The sequence below is a fragment of the Dromaius novaehollandiae genome, chromosome 2 (assembly GCF_036370855.1).
Source record: "Dromaius novaehollandiae isolate bDroNov1 chromosome 2, bDroNov1.hap1, whole genome shotgun sequence".
Classification (NCBI taxonomy): domain Eukaryota; kingdom Metazoa; phylum Chordata; class Aves; order Casuariiformes; family Dromaiidae; genus Dromaius; species Dromaius novaehollandiae.
In genome coordinates this window covers 144,063,145-144,088,461 of record NC_088099.1, presented here as the reverse complement: position 1 = coordinate 144,088,461, position 25,317 = coordinate 144,063,145, and the positions used below count along the sequence as shown (strand labels likewise).

The 25,317-nt window shown below is 35.8% G+C and overlaps 1 protein-coding gene across 3 annotated transcripts in view; it reads left to right on the top strand.

The window, feature by feature from the left end:
* Positions 1–22,006, top strand: part of SPAG1 (sperm associated antigen 1) — a 45,441-nt gene extending 23,435 nt beyond the window's left edge. For all 3 annotated transcript variants that reach the window (XM_064507665.1, XM_026119590.2, XM_064507666.1), the window contains 9 exons: positions 907–1,332; positions 1,724–1,823; positions 4,745–4,897; positions 10,324–10,499; positions 13,443–13,584; positions 14,497–14,623; positions 18,020–18,184; positions 20,168–20,545; positions 20,717–22,006. In XM_064507665.1, the coding sequence (XP_064363735.1) occupies positions 907–1,332; positions 1,724–1,823; positions 4,745–4,897; positions 10,324–10,499; positions 13,443–13,584; positions 14,497–14,623; positions 18,020–18,184; positions 20,168–20,545; positions 20,717–20,848 (1,799 nt within the window). In that variant the 3' untranslated portion in view covers positions 20,849–22,006. The remainder of the gene's footprint in view (positions 1–906; positions 1,333–1,723; positions 1,824–4,744; positions 4,898–10,323; positions 10,500–13,442; positions 13,585–14,496; positions 14,624–18,019; positions 18,185–20,167; positions 20,546–20,716) is intronic.
* The last annotated feature ends 3,311 nt before the right edge of the window (positions 22,007–25,317 follow it).

Genomic DNA, 25,317 nt, shown 5'->3' with positions numbered 1-25,317 from the left:
GTAAATGGTGTGCATTTAAAAAAAATTTTTTGTAATTTGGGAACAACCTGGAGTTCATTGATTTTTCCATCAACTTCAAAATTTTAGTTTGAGTCAATAGGAATCATCACTCTTAATATATGAAGGAATTTGAAAAAAAATCTGTTTGATGGCAGAGTACCTCTCATCAAGGGAAGATGAAAACCCAGCTTCTTGATTAATAGCAGCAAACTACAAAATGGATTGTTTACAGAGTTACCTTTGCCTGACTGATAATTTCAAGAGTCAGTACTCTTGAATGCAGTTTTCTGTTGAAATCTACATTTGAATACTGTAATGGTAATCTGTTCAGGTAACTAAGCAATTTATTTATGCTAATATTTGATACTGTATGCATTTTTCTCTAATTTAATATTCTCTACTATTTATTATTAATTTAATGATCTAAACTTTATAAAAGGCCTTTTGCCATTATGAGCTCTTGTGCCTCCTCCTCTAAGTTATATTTGAGGAGGGTTCTAATATGTGTAATGTTACTATTTTGTTAGTTGTGTGCTCTAATTTTAGCATGGAAGAATTTTGATTTGTTCATGGAAAATCAAAGTACCAGTATTTTAATATTCAGTATTTAAAGAGTTAATTTCAAGGTAACTTCTGTACCATTCTGACATGACAGAACGGGGGATTAGAAAATGCTCAGCAAGGAGAAATGAGATCTCTCAATGACACATCCTCAACAATAATTACAGATTGCTAGTAACTAGGAATTTTTCTGTGCTCCTGTAAGTGTGTTCGGAGGCAAACAAATCCTTATAAAATGAAGATTCCTTAAGTATTCTGTGTTCCTTGGAAGTACTCCCCTCTTTTGCAATAACAATAGTTTCTTCTGATGATGCAAGCTCTAACTGCTGATTAACTTCCTTGTAGAAATTGGTGTGCCAGTAATAGGAGAGGCAGCTACTGAGAAGGCTGAAATGGGCAACGCACAGAAAAAGTTTCCTAGCAAAGGAGGTGGCATTAAGTCAGAAGAAAGAGAGACACAGAAGCAGAAGGAATACACTGAGAATGGAGTAAAGAAAGGCACATCAGAGAAAAAAGCACAAAAACATTTATCAGACCATGAAGATGAAGCTAATGGCTATTTAAACAGTGACCAAAAGAGTGAAAGCCATGAAGTTGGGAAGATCTCCAGATCGCATGGAACAGGGTCTCTGTCTGCTGATGGTGGCAGTTCTTTGCTTCCTCCTACTGCAGCAAAACTAAAAAGTGAAGGAAATGAGTTATTTAAGAGTGGGCAGTTTGGAGAAGCTGCGCTCAAATACTCAGCAGCAATTGAATATGTCGTGGGTTCAGGTGAGTGTGATACTTTATCCCTAAATTTAGGATTGTTGTTTAGATTACTTAAAGGAACTACAAATTAACTAACTTAGCATATGCCTCGATTTTTGACATGAGCTACAATGCAGTAAATTCTTTGTGATGGACAGTAGAGAACAGTGCACATAATACAAAATACAGGAAAATGAGTGAAATGATCTTTTAACTTTCTTGGGGCAGAGATGTTTGCATTTATTTATGTGTTTGAATAATTGCATATTCTAGGTGACAGGATAAACAAAAGCTTCTTGCAGCTTTGCGTCATCAGCAGACTGCATCACTGCAGTGCAGCTCAGAGTATGCAAGTCTTTAATTCTTGAATGTAATTTTAGTAATGGTTTTTGATTGTAATTGTATATTCTTTTAGGAGAACAAAGTCCAGGTGATATAAGTATCTTATACTCAAACAGAGCAGCGTGTTACCTCAAAGAAGGGAACTGCAGTGACTGTATTCAGGATTGTAACAGGTAAATTGCAACCTCCCATGTAGGACAGCAACATTCCTGATGATGATTAAACATTTTAATTGATATCTTGTTCTTACAATTTGGCTTAGAACAGTCTTTAATAAAGGCTGATTCCTTGTCTAAATGACAGGTATGTTTATTTGTCAGTTGTATAAACAATCACATGGAACCTAGGGAAGGAGTAACTTTTAGTTTGTTGTCTTACTGTGTGAAAGCAGTTGTTAGTCTTGATGTGTACATAGAAATGCATAGAAGGCTTAAAATTTTTAACGTAAAAGGAGGCTTGTTTCAGTAGTGCTCTGTACTTACATGTAAAAACTTTTGTTAACCCAGAGGCTTATAACACTGTTGGAAACAGCTTTCAATCATGCATATGGTGAATATGTGTGTGTTCTGCGTTTTTCTATAAGAAAAACATTCTACATTCAGAGTAATTGCAGACTGTGATTACAGCTGTTCAGGAATTGAGCTAAAATCCTTTCTGTTTCTTGTGGCTTTTAAAGACACAGGAATGAGAGAAGGTCAGACACCTTCAATACCTTCCAAACACTGCCTTCCACTAAAGTACTACAGTATTTCTAGATGTCCTTTGTTATATTTCCTCATACAGGGTTAATAATACTGAGGTGTAAGGGGCAAAAGAGGATCCCAAGACGGTTAGAAGTCCTATTAATTAATCAGATTTTTTCGTAGCACAATGAAACCTAGCTATAAAAACATAGTACAATGTAGCTATAAAAATACTTAAATATGAAATATATATGTAACTTTGTATTGATTAAATGGTTAACTTACTATATATATTCTGCCTGGTAGCAAAATTTCCTGAAAACGTCATCTGAAAAAAATTGACTTGTTAACAATATTTTGTTAAAGTAGTTGCAAGATCGTAGACAGCTGGCTGATAGAACAAAATTGCACACTTAACAGCCATCACTGTTTTTTATTCAGATTGGTTTTAGTATGGGAGACGTAATTGAAGTCAGTAATACAAAGGTTTGGGGTTTTCTGTTCTTACCAATTATAAGCTTATTTTCTTACTACTTTATGATACCATCCTTAATGTTGGGCATATTTTCTGGATACCCAAAGACCTGTGATGCTTAGTGAGCACAACAGAGGTGGAAGGAATTTAGAGACTGGGAAGCAGAACTGCAAAACTGCAGACACGCAGATTAGATAATGTCAACTAAATCTATTGAAGGCAGCACAACATAAGTAGGGTGTTCTAAGAATGGGTTACTTGGTTTATTAAAAGCCAAAAATGGTGTTGTACTGCTTATATTCTTGATATAAAAATAAGTTTTGAACATTTATCTTTTATTATGCTGTAACTATTTATGGCTTAGAAGTGTATCAAAACCCCTGTTGTGTCTCTTCTTCTAAAGACTCTGGCTTGGAGTACCTTTCTTTCTTGCTATAGAGAGTGAAATAGGGCTCCTACATAGTAACCTTATTTTCTCGTATTTAGTGCTGTGATGTGGCTTGCTCTGTGGCTGTATTATGTTTGAGTGCTTACCTAGAAATGTGGTTTTCCATTCCCACTGATTTTATTCTTCAAGCCATATGTTCTTCCCCTGAATTTATTTGTGGTTGGGTTTTTACTTTGTTCTGGATGTTAAGAGTCTGAAACCTACATTAATTCTCTTCTAAGTTACAGAATGTCAAATATTTTTACTAGAACGAAGTGATTATCTCCTTGTACTCAGCACTCGTTAGACAACATCTACAATACTGTGTCAGTTTTCAGCCCCCCAGTACAAAGATATTGATTGATTAGAGCGAGTTCAGCGGAGTGTTGCTGAGATGGTTGGGGCTGGAGCACTTGCCTCGTGAGGAGAGGCTAAGGGAACAGGGCTTGTTTAGCGTAGAAGAGAGATGGCTTTGGAGGGACCTAACTGCAGCCTGTCAGGATCTGTGAGGAGGTTATCAAGAAGACAAGTCCTGGATCTCCTTACCAGGAGGACAAGACACCACAGACAAATTGAAACATGAGAGGTTCTGACTGTGTATTAGAAAAAGCCTTTTCCTCGTGAGGACAGTCATGCATTGCAACAGGTTGCCCAGAGAGGTGGCACAGGTTCCTTCCTCAGAGGTTTTCAGGACCCGGCTGGATAAAGCCCTGAGCAACCTGGTCAGACCTCAGAGCTGACTCTGCTTTGAGCAAGAGGTTGGACTAGAAACTCCCAACCTCAATTACTCTATGATTCTATGAAATCTAATCCCCTAGACTCATCTCAGTTTCAATATTGCAGTGTTGATCTTTTTGTCCCATTAGCAAGAATCATTGATTAATAAAAGGTAATCTTTTATCAGTAGTGCTTTTGTAGTCTGTTGCTTCATATTACTGGAAAAGCCCATGGTATTTGGAAGGAGTTCTGATTACACTGTATTAGGGATTGAACTCACTGTTGACCAGATGCTCAATCAGAAGAGGAAACAACTGAAGCCAAAAGACAGGCAAAAGTCTAAAAGCCAAAAACAGGCAGGCATGTATTAATGTTTTATTAAATGCATTTTTGTATATGCATACTTGTATATAAGGAAGAAGAACTGAAAATCATATAGGCAAAAGCACCATATACTTGAGATCCCTATAGATCGAAGAAGAAAAATAGCTTTTCCCTTTAAACAGCTCTCATTACTTCAGTCTTTTCTTGAAGAAAGTAGTTTTCCAGATGGAAGATACGGATTTGAGTAGAGAAGGTTGTCATAAAAGCACTAACACTTTTATAACTGCATCTAATTTGGGATACTGAGCAAGTAATAAACCACTCAATTCCTGTTTTCCTTGGTTATGTTACTATAAGCCCCATCTGAAATCGCAGGTGTTATGTATAGCTGTATATATAATAAAAATTTCAGTATTATTATTAACATTATTCTTTTTCAATGCTGCGTTTTCTTTTTGTTTTCTGCAGGGCTCTGGAACTTCAGCCGTTTTCTCTTAAGCCTCTTCTACGACGAGCAATGGCGTATGAGTCTATGGAGCGGTATAGGCAGGCATACATCGATTATAAGACACTTCTACAAATAGACAGCAGCATCCAAGCAGCAAATGATAGTGTTAATAGGTAACTACACTTTATTAATTTTCTATTCATATGGGATTCTGAATAGAAAAATAGAATTCCATTTTCTTTATTTCCTCCCTCCTTTGTGTGTCCCTCAAGAGGCAGGGTCATCACAACTAGAAGATTGATTGTTATTATTTAGTAGCTTTCCTGTAGCATCACAGCTTTCCACCCTGGAAGTATTCCATGAAATCACAAATTGGACCATAATAAGGAATATATTTCCTTTACTATTGAGGAACTGTTTGAAAAAAAGAGGCTTGATTATCTGAAATGTACTTCCACAGCTGTTAAACAGTTTTTTCCTGTAACCTCCTTTACTGCTGTGTTATTTTTTTATTTTCCGTACATGTCTGTTCTTGGCTTTCTTTGGGTTTAGCATGAAGGCAGTTGCGGAATGGAGCTTGTGGTTTCCTGGTTCATTGGATGGCAGTAGTTTTCTAATCACCATATAGATCAATATGTTCATAAATTTTCTGCATTTCCACCTGCAAAAAGATCTTAAGTAGGATGTGTTCCTTATTGCTAACACCTGGGAAGTATTCCAAGGGAAGTATCATTTCATTTTTCTCTATTTCTAGGTGTCCATTGCTGGACACTCTGAGATGTGAAACTGGTCTATGTGGGTCCCCATCTTCATCCACTCTAGCCACTCTTCTTTTTTTGTGATTAAAATTACCTGAATGCCATTAGTTCTGCACCAGCATCTCCATTCGTTGTCCCTGTACATTAGAATTAAGGGATCATACATGTCGTGTATAGTAGTGACTGCATATAAAATTTAAATTTTTGGTGTATAATGACTTTTAAGAAGTCTATGCCTTACTGTTGTTTCAGTTTTCTGCCATTTTCTTAATACTATTCCCATAATTTCATCTGCCTGCCAGTTTTATAAAAAGGTTTTGCCTTTTAGGGCTCAATATTTTTACCTTGTAAATAAGAGCAAGCTGAGCAGAACATATTTCTGTTCCTTTCCAGTATTCACCTTATACTTGTGCAGTTCTCCAACAAACCTCAGTTAGAAATAACTGCATTACATGATAGAACAAAATAGGAGGTGACCATGTCGCTGGATCTTCAATGATGTTTCTTTTAATTTTACACAGATGACTATATTCATGTATTGGACTAAAAAAAAAAAAAAATCATCCTAACTTGAATAGATTACTTTGGGCGATCTGGACAGAAATTTCTCTACTCAGTAGTGTTCACCAAACGTTACTTGTAAAGGTTGCAGTGGTCATCCATTTAACACTGTTTTAGTCTCAAGACATCTTACAGAAGACTGAGATTCACTTTAGGGTATAACAGTGTTAAATGGATGACCACTGCAGCCTTCAAAATATAGTTGTACTTTAGTTTAGTTTAACCTTTTTGTAAGGTTAAATTTATTCATGCACACATGCACATGCGCACATGCCATATTTGTTACTGGAGTTACTCAGAAATGCAATTATATGCATTGTTGCAACATTTTTAGGTCACTATTTGTTTTCAAAATGCCATATTTTAAAGGTTTTTTTACTGGGGCTTCAACTTATTTTCTTTTCTAACTTATATTTCATGCAATCTAAAGTAATATTTTAACACCCGTACCTTTTTTCTTTCATTTCTGTTTCCTTTTCCTTTTCATACTAACATATTCATTGTGGCAATTTGAGATTTATGTCAAGCATGAATCCTTCAATATGCTGCAGTTGTGAAAACACTGAAGTAGCTTGATATAGTTGTTGGCTACAAAACTTAGTGGTATAAAAAGTAAAATAAAATTGAGTGTTATTTTTAACTTCCTTTTTAATACTTTCAACACTAATTCTTGCTGCCAAGTGAGGTGCCTCAATTTCTGTAATTATATTAATATATTCTGTATAAGATGTTTATATCTAATCACACATATTATACACTATAATACAACAATATATTATATATTATGTGGTATGTATTATATATAAAAATTATAATTATATATAATATTAATAATGTAAAATTGTATACACATGATATTTATTCTCATTAAGATATAGTAAGTACTTAACTGTATGAACGACAGGATTTTCCCTTCCTTTTCTTTCCTTCTTCTTTTTTTTTTTTAAGGAATTTATGAAAGCAGAACAAGCATTAGTCACTGAGCAAGAACTCACATTCATGCAACTTTTACCAATCAAACCTAGTATGTCTTGTTTAACAGAAGGCCATGAGCACTGACATAATTCCTTATAATTATTCGAGAAGGCCATCATATCTTTAAATTCTAGTTATTTGGCGAGAGATGGCCAAAAGATCGTGACACTCTAAGAAGTCTTATTTTTGATCACACGAGTTGGTTCTCAGCTCCTGTGTCTGCACTGATGATAGAGCACTTGGGTTGGTGAGATAACTGCTGTTCTGGTGTCTATGTGAATGATTATACTTTTTTGATCTTCTTGCCTTATTCTATCTGCTGCTATTTTTTTTCATATTTCTTCTGACAGTGACTTGTAACTTGCTTAGTGATAAGCTTACTTCTTTTTTTTTCCCTTAACATTCTTCCTTTTCTCCTCTCTAGGCCTTCCTTAGGTTTTTAGCTTCACTGCTCATTACTCTTTCCTCCCTGGCAACCCATCACCTTATTTCAACTGCTTCTTCCTTCTTCTCCTCTGCTGGTAATTCATTTTTGCTTGCAAATTCTTAGTTTCTAGAGCATAGACCTCCTGCATAATTGAACTTTTAATGTAATTGATTTTTAATATTTTATCATTTGTAAATCAAACTGAAATTGTTGACCAAAATACTAATTTTCATTGCCAAAATAATGCATGTTTTAAAAATGAATTCTAAGAAAATACGAGTGCTATTCTAAGTGTACCGCCTCTTAACTTAAAGGGACAACCTGAAAATGTGTTTTAAAAATACCTATAAGAGGAATAATACATCTGAGCAACCTGTTTTTATTGGAGGATTTATCTGTGTGGTTTTGAGTTCCTGAGGGAAACTGGATCATGATGCTGTAGAAAGCTGACAGAAAAACTCCTCTTCTTGCTTTTATCTGAAGGTGGTTTTGATGAATCTTGTTAAGGCTTGTCTAGAAATACCCGCCTAACTTAGCAGGCTTCCCAAAAATCTTAGTATCAGAGGGGAAGTTAATCTAGTATTCTTAATAATTCTCATGTAAAAGAGGAGTAAAAGTTTTAGTATAAAGCCTTTACCTGATCATTTTACATCCAAAAGGAAATAAGGAAGAATGTAAGTACATATTTTCATGAAAAGTCATTTGAAAACAAAATTAAACAGTGACTGGAGAGTTTATCGTGTTGGTTAGAAGATGTTGAATTGCGTCTTTTATTGGTGTTCTGAGATGATTGACAGATATGTTGGAAGATACGTTGTTGTATGGAAGAGTGATTGACAGATATGTTTTTTTAATGATGTGGGCCAAATCATGGGAAAATGCCTTTCAAGCATGCTTTTAATTAGTGGCATTTTACTAGCTTTGTGAATATGAATTATTTTCTCATTCTGTGTATTTTAATCTTCTCTTGAGTCATTGTTCTTCTCTGATGGGCAATATGTTTCTGCGCTTCCATTTATTAAATTGGATTTTTATTCTCATTGTCTCAACTCCTTTAACATCAGTTAGTAAATTGCATTAGACAGCTTGGGAGCTCTTATCACGAAGCCCCATCTGAGCATTGCACTGTACAAACTATGGCTCTGTGATAAATTCCAAAACTGCGAGGAGAGAGTGGGATCGAGTTAGGGTGATGGTGGTGGAGGATGACTCTATTTGCCCTGGCTTTTCCATGAGATACCTATGCTTTTATAAACTAACCATGGCACTCAGGGAAGCATTTTTGCAAAAGGCTGTTCTAAGAAGAGATTGTTATATTACGAGAAATCAATCAGTCATCAAAGTCTATATGATTCTTTTGTTGATTTTGATGAATTAGGCCAGGCTTTTTGTGTAAGCTTGAGTGCCCATTCTGATAAACAGAGAAGAGCTGGACAGGAAAAAAAGACGACCTTGGTTTATGCTAGAATTATTCTGTTAATTTCTGTGAGAAATACCTATACAGAATTAATTGACCTTTTTTATATAAAATGTACAGTTTTGTTTTCTAATAAAATAAATTCAGTAAATCTTAGAGCTGTTTAATTTTTGGTGGTGTGCCCCTTATTTCTTAACAATTAAATTCAGACTATCATTTAAAAAATAATAAATTTTAGTAAAATTACAGTAAAACAGAACTTGCACAAGCTTCTTTGGTGGTGGCATCTTTTAAAATACTGTTTATTAATGATCCAGGTAGAGGGCAGTCCTGCAAGGGTGTGTGCAGCTGATGTGCAGAAAAACATTATTTAGAAAAGAAATTCAATAACTAGGTAATACTATGAAATGAGATATTCTGAGTTCAAAGAACTTATTTTAAACTCTAAGATATAAGAAAAGGTATGTTTCACACAACTTCATGTGATCATTTATTTTATAGCTCACAAAGAGCTTTTTAACATGTATCGTTCTTTAAAACATTTTGGTAACTTGTTTTACAACAAAATATATTAGAAGCGTTGCAACTTGTTATATTGGTTTTTCTGTCAGACCTGAAGTAAATAATGAGAAAAGAATTTGGTTCTGATTGCTCTTACTCTGCAGCCGTAATATTATACTGAGGGTTTTTCCCTAGACATTATTCAAATATGAAAAAATTAAACCAAGGAAGAAAATTTAGTCTGAATTATTTCCCCTCATTTTATCTCATTCTTTACATCACAACTGCACTGAATGGAACTGTGCCTAAAATGTCGATTTCAGGTTTATTAGATAACGTATCAACCTATTTTACGACTCATTTCATAGTTTTCCTTTGGTAAAATAGATGGCAAATTTATTACCAATTGAGCTTGGCACTTAAATTCTTTTTGATATTAGAAGACTTTTATGTCACTGGTTCTCATTATTGATTTTTTTTAACATGCTACAAAAAGTGTAACTGAACAGCTTGTATATAACTCTTTATGTTCATTTAGGTCTTGCTCCAAAACATGTCACAGCAGTGAGAAACTTCCACTATAATGGATTTTGGATTTAATCTGTCATGTATGGAAATAGTTGACCTATAATCTGTGGGTTTAAGAAAGGCTCTGAACAGTTTTAAATATGTTTTTTTCTCATTGTTTATATGGGGATGAAGAATGATTGATGAAATAATTTGACTGTTCTTATAAATATAAAATCCTAGCATAAATATTCTAATTTAAAAAGGGAAAAAATCAGAATATTAAATAAATGCAATACTGTTGGCTGCTGTGACTATTTTTAATTTAGTCGTAAGGATAATTATTCAGTCATTTTTGGAAAGAAAAAGGACACTGAATTGTTTAATTTAGCTGTAAGTCATTAAAGAATTAAATATATGAAAAGTCATGTTGATGGAGCTTTTCTTTTTCAGAATAACAAAAACTTTAATAGATCAGGATGGTCCTAGTTGGAGGGAGAAGCTGCCAGTGATTCCGATTGTCCCAGTTTCTGCTCAGCTACACAGGTGGGATGGAGGCAACTCCACTTCAGAGACTAAGCCAAGAAGCACTGCAGACACCAATAGAGAAGAACAATTACAGATGAATGGTATATATAGCTAATGCAAACATATAGACACAAGAAAAGAATTTTTAATTGAACAATAGAATGCAATTTTTGTTAGTGATGTCAAAGAAACTGCTTTAGATGATATTTGTCACAAACCTTTGTGAAAAGCTAAGTTAGATGATGGTCATTTACATGGTTAGGTTTAATAGGCTTCACGGAGCCACAGTTAGCTACATTTTTTAATGATGTAGTTTGTAGCATGCAATTTGTGCAGTTATATAACATTAGCAGAAATATTTATCAGCAGTATGTTGAGTCCTAATGCAAATATGAGTGGTTTCCCTGACCTCATACTATAGTTATAACATAGTTTAAAAAAAAAAAAAACACGCAGTAAAATCAGCTGTGTAATCTGTAGTCATCATTTAATTGTTCATGAGAGTATTATTCAGTTCTTGAGAATAGCAAGTGTAGGCTTCTAGATGGCTGGTATTCAGTGAAATGGGCTGTAGAAGAACATTTCTGATGTTTTTCACTATGCATTTTGACTCTGGCAGCAGATAGTCAGTAGCTGCTTTTAAACTGTGTTAAATCAGGAGTTGTTTATGCATAAGTACTGAATGTTTTGGTCCATTAGGACACTCCTCCTCCTGAATTTTTCCCTTCACTGGAGTTTCCATTTTTCCCCTCCAGTAATTCAGGTGAGGGAGCCCTTCTAATTCCATTTTTATTGACATTAAACATTTTTCCTGCAAAGGCCCTAACTATCATTTTTGACTCTTACGTTACTGTTAATTGGCTCACCTTTGAGTTTATTTTAATACAAAGAAAAATAGTGTAGAAGATAACCTTCTCTTGTTTAACATGAGGTAGGCAGCAATGCATGACTGAGTTACTAGCCAAACATGTAGCAGTAGTAGGGTTATCTATCTATAATCCATTACTGCAGCAGTCTGCATTCTTGCACACTGCAGATTTAATGGTTTTAATGCTGTCTAAAAGATCATCTTTAAACTTATCTGTACCTAATGTAAAACAACAGACAACTTACAAATACATGCCTTTATGTCAGAATTCAACATTTCTATAAGGAGTAAGATGTGGCTCTAGAAACTTACAATAGTGTGGTTTATATAAGATCTGAATAGTGATGCATACTGAAATACAATAATGCAACAGAGTATTATTTTTCATTTAAGGAACATGAGGGAGAGGCAGATGCATAATTTAAGTTCAATTGATAAAAGTTTTACTCTAATTTTTAAAATGTCCAGTGACTCAAGTATTTTCATTAAAGTTGTTGCAAGTACATATCTTTAGTGATTTAACACTCTTAAGAATTGGGCAGTAATTGGGTTTATCATTTATTTTTGGAATGCAGTAGAAAGCTGGTATTTCACATTAACAGATTGCTATTGAACATCAATGCTTAGCTTCAACAGTGCTTTTTGTTGTTGTGTTTGTAGTCCTAGCTTTTTCTGTGAATGAGGGATATAACTTGTTATTTATTTCAGTGTATAACCAAACTGTTTAATCTAAACCTTTTAAGTAGTGAAGATTAAACGTACTTCTATATAACCTTTTAGTAGGTTTACCAAGAGAGAGAACTTGAAGATCATGGTAGGGAAAAGTACAAAGGTAAATGGTTCCTCAGAACGGTGGTGATGTCTAACCTGTTCTGAAACTTAATGAGATTAGCCATCATTCTCTCAATATTTTGATACAAAACACTTAGGTCTCAACTATTTCAAATAGATTTGGCTTTGTTTAGGTTTTGTTTTTATAAATATTACATGAAAACCTTCGCTGAAGTTTGACTCTTAAGTATGTAGTTGCCTTTTAGGGCCTGTACTATATCAGTGAGACCTACACTAATAGCTGCCACTGGAAGCATGCCAGCAATAACACTCGGTCATCATTGAAACCTTATGGCTAGCTGACACTTTTTTGCAACTATTGTATGTGTTGGTTTTTGTGTCTTATGACTTGAGTTAAAATTCAGTTGTTTCCTGTTTAAGTCTGCTCTGGTTTCAGATTACTTACTTTTTCCCAAGTCTACATATAGTTTTCTGGCATAGAAGAGTGCCACGTTTTTATAAAAAAGCTCATTGAGTTTAATTTTTGGTTAAAATGATTTTTTTACACGCAGTCTTTAAAATCTGAAGCTTCACAGGGGTGTCATACTCTTTAGAAAAGTGCAAAAAGTCGATTTTTCCATTATGATTTACTTAAAGCTATATTACTAATTATTGTTTACTTAGTACAGAGACATGAAACTGCATTCAGGACTGGTTTTCCATTGCAAATATAGCTAAAAATTGTAATCTAACTCGGAACCAGATGCAATGAGTGATGTGGAATTTAGAAAGAAAGATAATTTTGGAAGAACACGTTAATCAGAAAGTATATATTTACAGTTAGTTGTTTTCAGGTCATTCAAAACATGCTTTTTGCAAAAGAGATTAACAGAATATTATTGATATATCACTCACCCCTATTGATGATTTGCTTGCCATTGTCAATTTAGCATAGTGATTGTGATGGATGATTTGCTTGCAGAAAAAATATTGGATTAAATTACAGCCTTCCTAGTGTGATGGTCGTAGTCTAGAAGGCCTTTAATCCTGTTGATAGATCTGCACCACTGTAAGTAAAATCGATATCTCAGTAGAGATATGTCGTCCCTCTGTACCACGCAGAAAGGGTGAATGAGTTGGAAGTGTCGACCTGCCTGTTGTATTCCCAGTATTTCTGCAAAACAGTTACCCTGGCCCCTCAGAAAGTATGTGTTGTGCCAAATGTATATATGGTAATTTATTCCTTCTTTAGAGTAGTAGGAAGATCTGAAACAGAAATTGTCATGCCCTGACTGATCAAAGATACTCCAGATATCAGGCTTTTGTTCTTAGTCTTCATAGATTGTTGAGCTAACCTTAATGAACTGACGTGCTTAAATAACGTTGTGATTCTTTTGTAATGTAGGTGAAAAAGATGAGGAGACGTTCAAGACATTAAAAAATGAAGGGAATGATTTTGTAAAGAAGGGTAAATACGAAGAAGCTGTAAATAAATACAGTGAGTGCATGAAGTTAAATACCAAGGAATGTACTATCTACACTAACAGGTAAAGATCTGAAATCCAACCCCATTTTGTGGGATAACAATACTTGTTATATTTTCTGACTGCAAATAAAAATTTCGCATCACTTCAGTCATTATTATACAAAGATTATTTTTTCCACTCGATCAGTGTTTCCAACAGCGTAATTGATTTTTCTTTAAACCACATTATTTTTCAAGGGGAATAGATATTAATGTTACTGAAATATGTCCTCAAATATTTATAAAGATAGAACAGACTATAATAAGAGTTATAATTAGCATAGCATTTTGCAGCATTTTTCAAGAACGCCAGTATAATTTTAATTAAAAGCTAATGTGCAGTAGCAGTATCTCAAATACGAAAAATAGTATTTCAGAGAGAAGGTACCTTTTGAGAATACAAAAGTAGGAACAGTCTACAGTAGCATTATTTTTAAAGGTTGACCTAATACTGTAGCATAATTCTTTCTGCTGTAATCCTGTCAGCTTTTACAAACTAAGAAGGATTTGATTAGGCTAGTACTTGAATAGGACACTTCCAAGTAGCAATAAGGTGCAGAAAGTGATATTGCTTATTGAATTCAGAGTACTTTCTTTCCCCAGAATGATTGTATAAAATCGGTATTTCATTGCTGTGTTATTGGTATTGTGCTAACATAGGCTCTGCTTTTGAAATACATGCATATCTGCTTAACTTCAAGCATGTAGGTGAGTCATACTTGAATTTTGACTTACACTGCAGAAACTGACTCTCTCTAAATCCATCCAGTGATATCATTAATACTTACTGGGTTTGATGTACTCTAAATTAAATACCTGATTGTGGTGGAATTGTGTGAAGTATTGTAATTTACATTTATGAGTCAGATACTGCTCTCGCTACAGTACTCTAAAATTTACTTATATTGCAGTGTATTTTGTTTTTCTGTGTTAGAGCTCTCTGTTACTTGAAACTGTATAAATATGAAGAGGCTAAGCAGGATTGTGATCATGTTCTTCAGATAGAAGATTCTAATATTAAAGCTTTCTATAGAAGAGCACTAGCATACAAAGGATTACAGGTGAGGAAAAAAGAACATGACAGGTATTCTTAAGCACTTCTAAACTCTTCAGAGGCAATCAGGTAGTTGCAGTGGATGGGTAGATACAAGCAAAGTGTGCAACGTGGATGATTTATTACTTTATGTTTGTAGAGTACTAGACATGTAAAACATAATAGAATTATTTTTGGAACATAAAAATTATCTGAATATTGACTTGCAATAATTTGAGAAGATGCAGGAATATTGGAATAAAGTAGAGTGTTGACTGGAGTTTGATTAAGCAAGTTTCAACTCTTTTCTAAAGTTCAGATTTTCTTCCGGGTAGCCCATTCTGTTTTTTCTGTCAGGGTGTTTGTTGCGTCTTTGCTGTTGACATACTGATCTTCTCCAAGTCTGTCTTCACCTGTCCAAACAAAAAATCTCAAGCTGTTCTTTGGAATCAGCTCACACTTGAGTGCATGTCACATTAAACCAGAGCTTTAATTTTCTTCATCCTCTCCCCTCTCCTTTTCCAAACACGGGCCAAACCTTTATCACTAACTTCCTTCCTCCATTTCTGGCAACATCATCGGTATCTTTCCACTCAGGCTAAATTGGTGTTCATCTTCCATCTGTGCCAGTCTCACATTCAAACCATGTCTAAGTCATGCAGATTCTTTCTATACAAAATCACTGAGACTCAACCTTTCCTTTCCGTCTGCACAGTAAAATTGTTGTCTGTCCTGTCCTCATCTTACATCACAGTTTTTTCAGTATCCTTTTATCTCACCTTGATAGCATGGGCTTGTATTGCTCATATCCATCCTGAGTGTGACTGCAAATCTCATGTTCCATCACTTGAACCATGTTGTTCCTTTTGTCTCTGTTCGTTTCCCTTCTTCATTGGATCAATATTAGCTACTTTCTGCTCTTTATAAGCCTTTCATAGCAATCCTTACCCTACCTATCAGCTCTTACCTGATATTGAATGGTCAGCTTCTCACTTTGCTTGGTTCATGATGGCAGCTTTTCTCACCTACTCTGCATTAGGTTTTCCAACAAGTGTCTTTAGATAAGCATCTTCCGTGCTTTCTCCTAGGTTGTTCTTCGGTCTAGTGGAGATTACTTTAAACATCCACTACATTCCATCAGTGTCCTCCTTCAAATGAATACTTACATCAGAGCTCTCCTGTGTTTCATGCCGTAACAAAAAATTACCTCGTTGTCTGTCAGCCTAAAAATTGTTTGAGGACAGCCCGTTTGTGCTTAGCACTACACTAACCTATTCTCATCCTGCGCTACACACAATTCCAAAAACAAGTCTTAGTAAGCATGAGATAATTTTTGATGATAAATTTGTTCCTCTGTCTGTTAGAGTAGCTAAAACATTTTTAAAGTTGGTTCTGCCTAATTGTCAGGAAAGGTGAAAAACTTTAATTTTGTGTAAGATCATTCATTATCTGTGGTTATCAGGCCACCTGGTATTAATTATCTGTAGCTTTATATTATTGGAATCAATAAAAGTTCATGTAAGTAACAGCAAAACCAGATCGTGATTCTAGCAGTCAAAAGATGGGAATTACACACTGAAGAAGAATGTCAAGAAACAGAGGAATAACTGCTCTTTTAGAATATCTCAGGAGAAAAATATTTTGGTTTTATTGAAGACATAACCTGAAATATATTGTTCATGGATTCTGTCAGGACACTGGCAGCAGGGGACTCCCAAGATGTTTTGTTCTGGTTAGGTTTCATACTTTCAGTATTGCTACTTCCAGGGATGTAAGTAATTGATAAAACCGGAGAAAGCAATAAAAATGATCTGGGGTTGACAAAAGACCCTAATGAAAGATTTTAAGAGCTAAATATATGTAATTGGGCAAAGATAAAACTAAGCAGGGAAGTGTTACTAGTTTATAAATATGCAAATACTTATTCATGAAAGTGAAAGTGGAATTTAATATGGTAAATGAGGATGTTTATAGATTTACTGAGATATAGTTAAGGGAGGTTCAGGAAAAAACCCTGCTTGTGTGATGGATTGGGCCTGTAATATAGGAAGTGGGACTAGAATGGACCTCCTACAGCTGATAGTGCTGTCTGTTGCTTTGAGTGCAACCATGTAATATGGTTTCATAAAGAAATCTAGCAGGCTGCAGTTTGAAACTTAGGAGAGTTGGTTGTTTGCCGAGCCTCAGGATTGCTGTCAGAAGCCTGTTACAGAACCTCGTTTCTCTGTAGTTGTGAATCTTCCCCTTTGTAGTTCAGTTTAGCTTAAAAAGTAGTTCTTTGCTGATGAAAGCAATCTACCCCATTTCTGCATTCATTTTCTGAGGCTAAATAATTCTGGTTGTCTTACTCTTCTTTCATGATCTATTAGACTTCAGTTCACTTAGAAATTATGGTGTCTCTGCACCTTGAATACAGTTGACCAGTATTGAACAAAATATTCCAGATAGGGAGAGAGTAGGAGTATCTTGTACAGTAGTTATTTTTATTACAGTAGAGATACTGAGGAGATACCTCAACTGATACATCAGAGAATTTTTTCATGATAAAATTAATGGCTTACAGTTATCTTGTGATACTGCTTGGGAACAGAAGAAATGTTGGGTCTCTCAAAGAAATTCTGGTTCTGATGTGCATGGTCTTTTACTGTCTTCTGTTACAGTTCATCCCTATTTTTGTTTCCAGTCCTCAAAGTATCTTTCTTTTTCTATATGATATTCTAGTTTACCTCAATATTGATACTGCTGTCAACTTTATTTCTCCAGAAATTTTAGTCTGAAAATTCATAATTTTTAATGTCAAAATGTGAAATAAAATTAGACAAATCACAAGACTGATTCTTGAGGAACTGTATACTGATTTCCTTCTACCTCTGCACCTGCCTCTCTAATCCTCTTGTTGATAGTTTATTAACATCTCAGAGTTCATAATGTAATTCCAGTTTTCTCCAGTATAATTCCCCATGTCAAACTATAAGAGATGGTCTGTTGAAGTGAAGCGCCCAGGAAAGATTAGGTATATTTTTAACTTAAGCTTAATTTAACTCTTGAATTGGCAAAGTCAGCATGAGAAGTGTAGTTAGATTCACAGTATATTGATCTTGAAGGAATGTTACGTTGTAAGCAATTGTGCTTAAAAGCAGCAGTCTTCAATAATCTGATAGTCGGATGCGTCTTTCAGAGAATAACTTATTTCACCCTACATACTTAAGATGAAAGCATTTAGCCATAAAATACTCATTTAAACCCATCATCAGTTTCATTTTTTCCTTTGATGAAATTACACTATCTGTTTTGTGATTATTTTTGCATATTTGATGCCAATAACCAGGCGTTTCTATTTTTTGTACTTGTAAAGTACAGTATGGCAGTTCTAATTTATTTTTCTAGCTGTTTATGAAAAACATATCTTCACTTCTACTCACAGAGTTACCAAGCCAGCATTGATGATCTCAACAAAGTACTTCTAATAGATCCAAATGTTCTTGAAGCAAAAAGGGAGCTACAACAGATAACTCAACTGCTTAACCTTGAGAACAGTGCTGTAGCTGGCAGTCAACAAAAGCAGAGGAAGAAAATAACCATACAAGAGGTATATCTGTTCATTTTTAAATGCATGCAGTACGGAAGTCGCACATATGAAGAGAGAACATTAAAGCTTTTGTTTTGCAGTTCTTGCTCTCGCTTTTTTGGTCGTATTGTGTTTTCATGGTATTTTAAAGCATATTGGAAGATTCTTGCGTATGATGTGTTTGGTCTCCACTACGTCCTATAGTAAAGCTTGTAGTGCTTTGAGGTGCATTCAGAACCACAGCAGAAATGAAAAAGAGTACTTTTAGATGACACTAAAATTGAGGATATCTTTGCAATCAAAAACTGCTTGGACTTCAAAATACCCATTTTATAAAATACTGCAATGTCAAATATCAGTTTTGCATGTAGTCCGTGTTATTTAGGAAGCCTCTGGGGCTGTGCTGGCAAAGGTTCATTGTCAGCAGACATGCCGCATGTTCTTGTACTAGTAGTGAAGTTACTGGTCAGAGGAATTAAATCCTGCCTTATAGATAAACAGTATGGGTAAAATATCTGTAGAATCTTGTAAAAGGAATATGTGGTGGAATGTTACGTATTGGATCAAAATATTAACTGTGCAGAGTTCAGTTTTAATTAGGTGATGAAAGGATTTTCTCAGTCATCTGATATTTTTGGATTGATATTTTGGATCAAATTTGCTGATCCCTTAAGAACGTATTTTTCCCTTTTCTGTTTTACAGTAAAATATATAGTCTGTACAGTGTTATAGATGATACTGTAAGCTGGTAGTATAATTTCAAATTGGTGCTGTAATGACAACTGCAATTAATAATACAGAAACATCTTTTACTGGAACGCTTAACAGTTGCATGAGTTCTCAGGATTTATGTAACTGGAATAGTGTTCCCTAAGCTCTGGGTTGTGAGAAACAAAGGAGTCTGGAGACTGTTCAGAGGAGGTTTGGGAAGTGACTGCATTGTTGAGGGACCAGCTAACGACATTTCTGGCAGCGGTAATTTTTCCCAGGGGTGAGGCAGGAAGCATTTATGCTTGCTATGATAATTACAGGTGCTCCCTTAGAGAGCCTTCCCTGTCTTACCTGCTGCAAGACAGGGGAATTGCATGAAAACAGATTGTGTAAAACCATATGTAAAGTTTAATTAGAAACTTTGATTTATCATTATTACTACATTTTAATTAAGCTGTAATTATATATAGGAGAGTCAAGAATATCTCCCTTGATACTAAGGATTGTTGAAAAAATAGAGCAGGCTCAGAGCAAAAGGTCTACAAGCCCAATGCAGTATTTTGCAAAAACGCCTAAGCTGGCTCCTAAGCTAGCACACCACTGTACTGTGCAATGCACTGTCTTCAGACTTTTGCAAAAATTTGACATCAGTTGGAGAGATCCTGTTCAATGAGTTTTAATCAGTTTATACGAATTCCACAATTCTTGATAGCTTGAAATGGATTTTAGCAAATGTAGTTAAACCCATGGTAAATTTTTTAGTGATTGGTGCATGAAACTCATTACTGGCTGCAAACTCTGGAGAAGTTAGGTGGGTAGTCAGGCCATTAGACTGTACTGAGCTGTCCAGTTCCACTGCAAAAAATAACCCGATACATCTGACATGCCTATATTATTCTGAAGTCACAGCAGTGAAATGAAACATGGGTATCCTGTGACTAAAATTCAGTTCTGCTTATATTCTCTGACTTCACATTTTAATACATGTATATGGTCCTCTTTAGTTTTCTCCCAGTAGCCTTCAATTCCCTTCTTAGAGTGGAGTGCTGGGCAATGAAAAGAAATAGAAAAATAAGCACTTTTGATTAAAACCTTTAAAGATTAATGATAGAGATACCATTTGGGGGGGGTTATATAAGAAAGGAACTTAAGTCCTTTTATTAGGAAGAAAGTGCTAACTTTAATTTAGTGACTTTGCAACATTTAGTGACTTTTATGTTGTGACTTTTAGTGATTTTAGTGACTTTTTCTATATGTCCATTTTAATGGTTCATTGTTGTTTCCTTTGTGAAGGTGACTGAATTTGATGAACAGAAGGAGGGACAGTCTGCTACATCAGAAGATGCTGTGACTAATCATGCTGTTTCTGAAGAAGTTGTTCAAACAAGTGTGCCATTGAAGACCTCTGAAAAACTGTCTATTTCAGAACCAACTAATGCTTATGACTTTGGTCAGATTATAAATACAGTGAATGCCAATAAGGATAAATGTGCTTGTGCAGATCTTTTAACAATGATTGATCCCCCAAAATTGCCAATGCTGCTAAGTAACAAACTTGAAGGAGAGATCTTTTTGATTTTTATCCAGTCATTGGAATGTTATGTACTTGGAAAAGATCCAGACCTTGTTTATCAGCACCTTTTCTATTTGAGTAAAGCAGAAAGATTTAAGGTAAGAATGTAGGTTGGATGTGTGCTTATATTGAACAGAAACTTAGAGGAATTTTTCACATTTAAAAAAAATAGATACAGTGACTTTGAATGTCTGTCAGCTGCTGTAATTTTCTCTCATCTGTGCTGATTATAAAATATTTGGTCTTTTTGTTTTGTGCTTTTTTTCCAGGTAGTGCTGGCACTCCTTAGCAAAAATGAAAAAGATCAGGTTCAGCAACTGTTTGACTTCCTTTCAGAAAACCAAAATCATCAATACTCCTTAGAAGATCTGGAGAGCCTTAAAAAGGTTTATGAACTTTAAGAAGAACTTAAATTAAAATTTATTTGTTGCATGCATATAGTTGATGTTAATAAGATGGATGAGTGAACTATGCAGACTTGAATGGGATGAAGTGGGTCTTTACCTAGACTGTTTGAATTCTATTTTGTTTTGGTAGCATATGCACATCTAAAACTTGCTGCTCTTTTTTTCTTGTAGTTGTATACATTTTTTAATCTCTAGAATTTAATGCATATCTTTGTGTTCAATAACAGTTCATATTATTTAACACACTTATTTTAATTAGACTGCATCTATTATATATGTATTTTATATATAGTGTGTGTATATATACATATATATGTGTGTGTATATATATACACACACACAGAAGTGCAAAATACATTGATGGTACGATATATAACACACTTTTAGTCATCATTTGTTATGTCTTTTTGTGGATTGTATGTTCTTGTGGTAAAGTAGTGTCCTCCAGATAGACGGGTCAGTTAGCAATAGCTTTGCTAAAATGAGTTTACAAAAAGTATTAAAATTTTTGAGCTGAACTACTACATGCCATCTTTGTTTTCACTATCCCTGGTCTATACAAAACAGATTGAAATATTTTTGGTGCACTACATCTTAGCAGCAAAGATTAGCTTGTCATGGAACACTTTAAAACGATTTGTTTAATAATTAATTATTTTCATTCAAAGTGATGAAGAAGTGAGCAATTTTCAGTGCATAGAGAATTGGGGGATTTGTGTGTGTAGAAGGATTGATGGTTTGCATGGCTTTTGAAGGGGTAGTAATGAACAAGAGAACAAGTGGCTGAAATTAGCAATAAAAATATTTAACTCTGAGTTTTGTAATCAGATTATTTAATACACCAGCTATTTCTGTTTACAGATGTATTAGTAAAGTTAAAACTACAACCTTTTCATGAACCCTGTGTGATTTTTTTGTTTTATTTCAGGCAGTACTTATGTTTTATATTTGATCCTGAAAAGGTTCTGTTTTCAAACTTAAGCTTTTTGATTTTTTCAAAATGTATTTAAAACCCCAGTGCCTTTTTTGCCTCTGCGGGAAAAAAGTACATCAAACTCACTAGCACTACAGAAATGTAAAGAGTGTTGTTTTTTAATTAAAACTTTTCTCAGGTGTACAGTAATACAAAATAAAGGTATTTCTTGAACAATTCATCAATTCTCATTTCTGGCTCTACACTCTTTAGACTTATAATTTTGACATATCTGGATTACAAATTTTGTCTTGAAGTAGAATCACCAAGAATATGACTTTGAGTTCCTAAAGCAGTATCTGTACAATTGATATTTTTTGTTCTTAAATGCCATCTTTTTGTGAGGTTGTCATATGTTCAAGAGAGATCTGTAGCTGGTCTAATCTGTGTATAGCTAATTGTACTTATCCTACAAAACACCAAGCCATTTCATTCTTCAGTCATGGTGGCAAGAAACTTATGTTCACTAAAACTTACATAATAATGATTTCAGTATTTTTTTCCACTGTACTGAAAAAAAGAATATTTGAGTATCCTGCTAGGTTATTTATAGTTCCTATTTTAGTTGTCATAACCTTTCTCCCACAAAGTCCTACCAAAGTTTTCTTCCAGTGTTTAAGATCAACGTTTCTGACATACTTAGCAGCAACAACTTAGATTATTAAAATCCCAGTTTTTTAAATGTGTATTTCAACATTTATGGTGGGAGAAAGGAGAGGGAGAGTGCTTAGTTATCAGCTAGAAATAGGAATAATGCTGTTACATCCCTATATTGTGAAGAAAATTGGCAGAAGAGGGGAAGGCGGGAAGGGCTCAGCCCTTACACCCTGTATGACGCAGCCCGCAGGAGCGCTTGCTGCGTTCCTGCCTCTTGGGGAAATGCACTGGGTTTGAGGGCAGTGGGGGACAGGTCTGGGAGGAAGTCATGACAGAGGGCAGAAACAGTAAGAAAGCAGATTTCATTAGTTGCACTCTTCGTGTAACAACGTTTTTGCAGCAGTAGGCGTAACAACTGACACTGAGCTACCGAGGCAGCCCACAGTGAGGATTTCAGCTGTTATACAGGAGGTGGGAGAAGGAGGTACGCCTGAGGGCTCCAGGAATAACAACGGGAAGCTGGGCCCTGGGCCACTTCCACCCCAGCACAGCAGGTAGATAGGGCATGGGAAAATGGCTGGGACCAGCAGTTTCCATCATGAATGTTGCTGACAAAGAATCCAGTCCTTCAGATGCACGTGTGTACCAGAGTTGGACCCATGAAAAATTATGTGAAGTGCCATTCTCTTATTTTCTGTTTATTGCATACTAACATAAAAATTAATTACCAATTTGTGTTTCAGCCAGTTGCCAGCATTTTACATCTCTTCCAAGCCTGAGACCTGTTACTCATAACTCTTGCTCAAAATTTTGCAGCCAAAAAAACCAATTTGCTTTAGTAAGCACCTTGAAATAGCAGAAGCATCAAAAGGCCACTATTATACAAAGTCATAAGTTCAAAAAGGTTTAAAGTTAAAAAAAAATCTTATTTTGCCAACAGTGCAATCATATACGTTGTGTCATTTTTAAGTAGAAGGTGGAATTCTAGCTGTTACCTGGGGAAAACTCCTTTTGAACAAGGTAAAGAACTTTTAAGCTGGGTGTTCTGGTGTTATTAATACATTGACCAGGAAAAAGTTGGGGGAGACTGGATGAAGACAGCATAAAAACAGTTATGTAATTTTAAAATAGTCTTAACTACTTGTAAGCTGTTGAGTAACATCCAGTTTCAGAAGATGCCAAATCACAAAAGTTCTTGGTGAAGTTAAATATACATCATCGCTGTTAATGTTAGGACAACTTTAGTCTAGTCCTAGTAATTAAACTAGGAACCTTAATGCAGTTGGCAGAGAAAGGGGAAGACGCCTTTTGTAATGCTACAATCTAGTGTGATGGGCAGAGGAGACAGAGATTAACTCAGTTTGAGACAGAAACGATGATGAGATGAGCAGATCAGCAAGCTAAAATTACACCTTGCTAATAAGGGCTAAAAGAAGAGCTGCAGTCTGTTAAGGAAATCAGGTTTGTCGGACACCATAACAGGGCCCGACCCTAGGTTCCTGCAGAAAAGTTCAGAGCCAAATCAAAACAAATAATTAAATTTTAATGACACACATGCAGTAATTACAGCTCGAGGTGGGTGCCTCCGAAGAGGGACCCCAAACAAAGAAATCCCTGGGCAATTATACCTTCCAATCTAAGCTCTCCACCCCTCACGTGGTAGTTTGGACCAATAGTAAGACTTTGGTCTGGGGTCTCCTGCTCCTTATTGGGTCTCATCACTGTCCCTAGGCAGGCTGTTTATCTTTACTGTTGCGGTTTCTGTTGACAGATGTGTCTTGATTCCTCGGGTCCTGCCCTTGTCTCTCAAGGCCTTGACAAAGCAGTGGTGTTCCAGCAATTAGCACTGCCCCAGCAGTGACAGTAGGTGTTATCTCCCAAGGTCCTGACAAAGGGGATATAATCCAGACCCCAAGATAGTCCAGACCCCCTAATTAACACTGTTTCAGCAGTGAGAGGAGGCTTTGTTTCCCAGGGTCCTGGCGCCCAAGTAGGCCTTATTTCAAAGCCTTGACATCCTCCCTCCCGGAGCGCGAAGCACAGGAATGCAAACTGCTTGCAACTCCCTTATTCCAGCTTGAACCAGCTCTCAGGCCCCTTTTCTTACTGAACTAGGTAAAAGTTCATTATTTTATTTACGTGCGGCCTAAGGCTTCAACAAATTTAGCTACTCATGCTAAGCAAGTTTTACATAAGTTGTGCTATGCAGCTACCTCTAGACAGTTTCAGCTCAATGTTCTTTAACACAGTCAGTCATGTTTCCAAGTAAACCCGCAAGCCAGCCAGCAGGAGGGCATGATTGCTCCTTGTAACCCGAGCTTTGTAGCCATGTGTTTCGGGCGCACTCAACAAGAGATTAAATAGCAAATGGCCCCCGGGTTGAGTAAGCAGTGCTGTGCCATTAAGCCGCCTCCACGCCAAGGGCACGGCTGGGCCCCAGCGCGCCTCTGCTCAAAGGCAGCAGTAGCGCCAGGCCCCTTGCGAAAGCTTTACTCCAACCCCAGCTAAAAGCTTGGCAACAAATGTTTTTTTTTCACTTTTCCCGTGGCTGAATTGGATCGCTTCAGTTTAAGGCAGATGATTGTAAGCAGTCTTTGGTTGGTTGAATAGTTACCCAGCCTATCCCAGCCCCTCTTCAGGCATTAACCCCTCTAATGTAACCTAGCACTGCGGTCAAACAATATTCCCAGCCTTTGGCACTTAGCAGTAGTAGCTGCCTTTTTTAAAAAAAATAAAATAAAAAAACACCCACCACTCATTTCAGGCCATGATCCCGAGAGGAGGAAGACACTGTTTGGAAGTCAGTCCTACACTGCTGAGGCTGCCCACAGCTGAGGCGCACGTTCTTGGACAAGCCTGGGCCGGCCGGCCTCTTCCCTAGCTCACCGCTCCG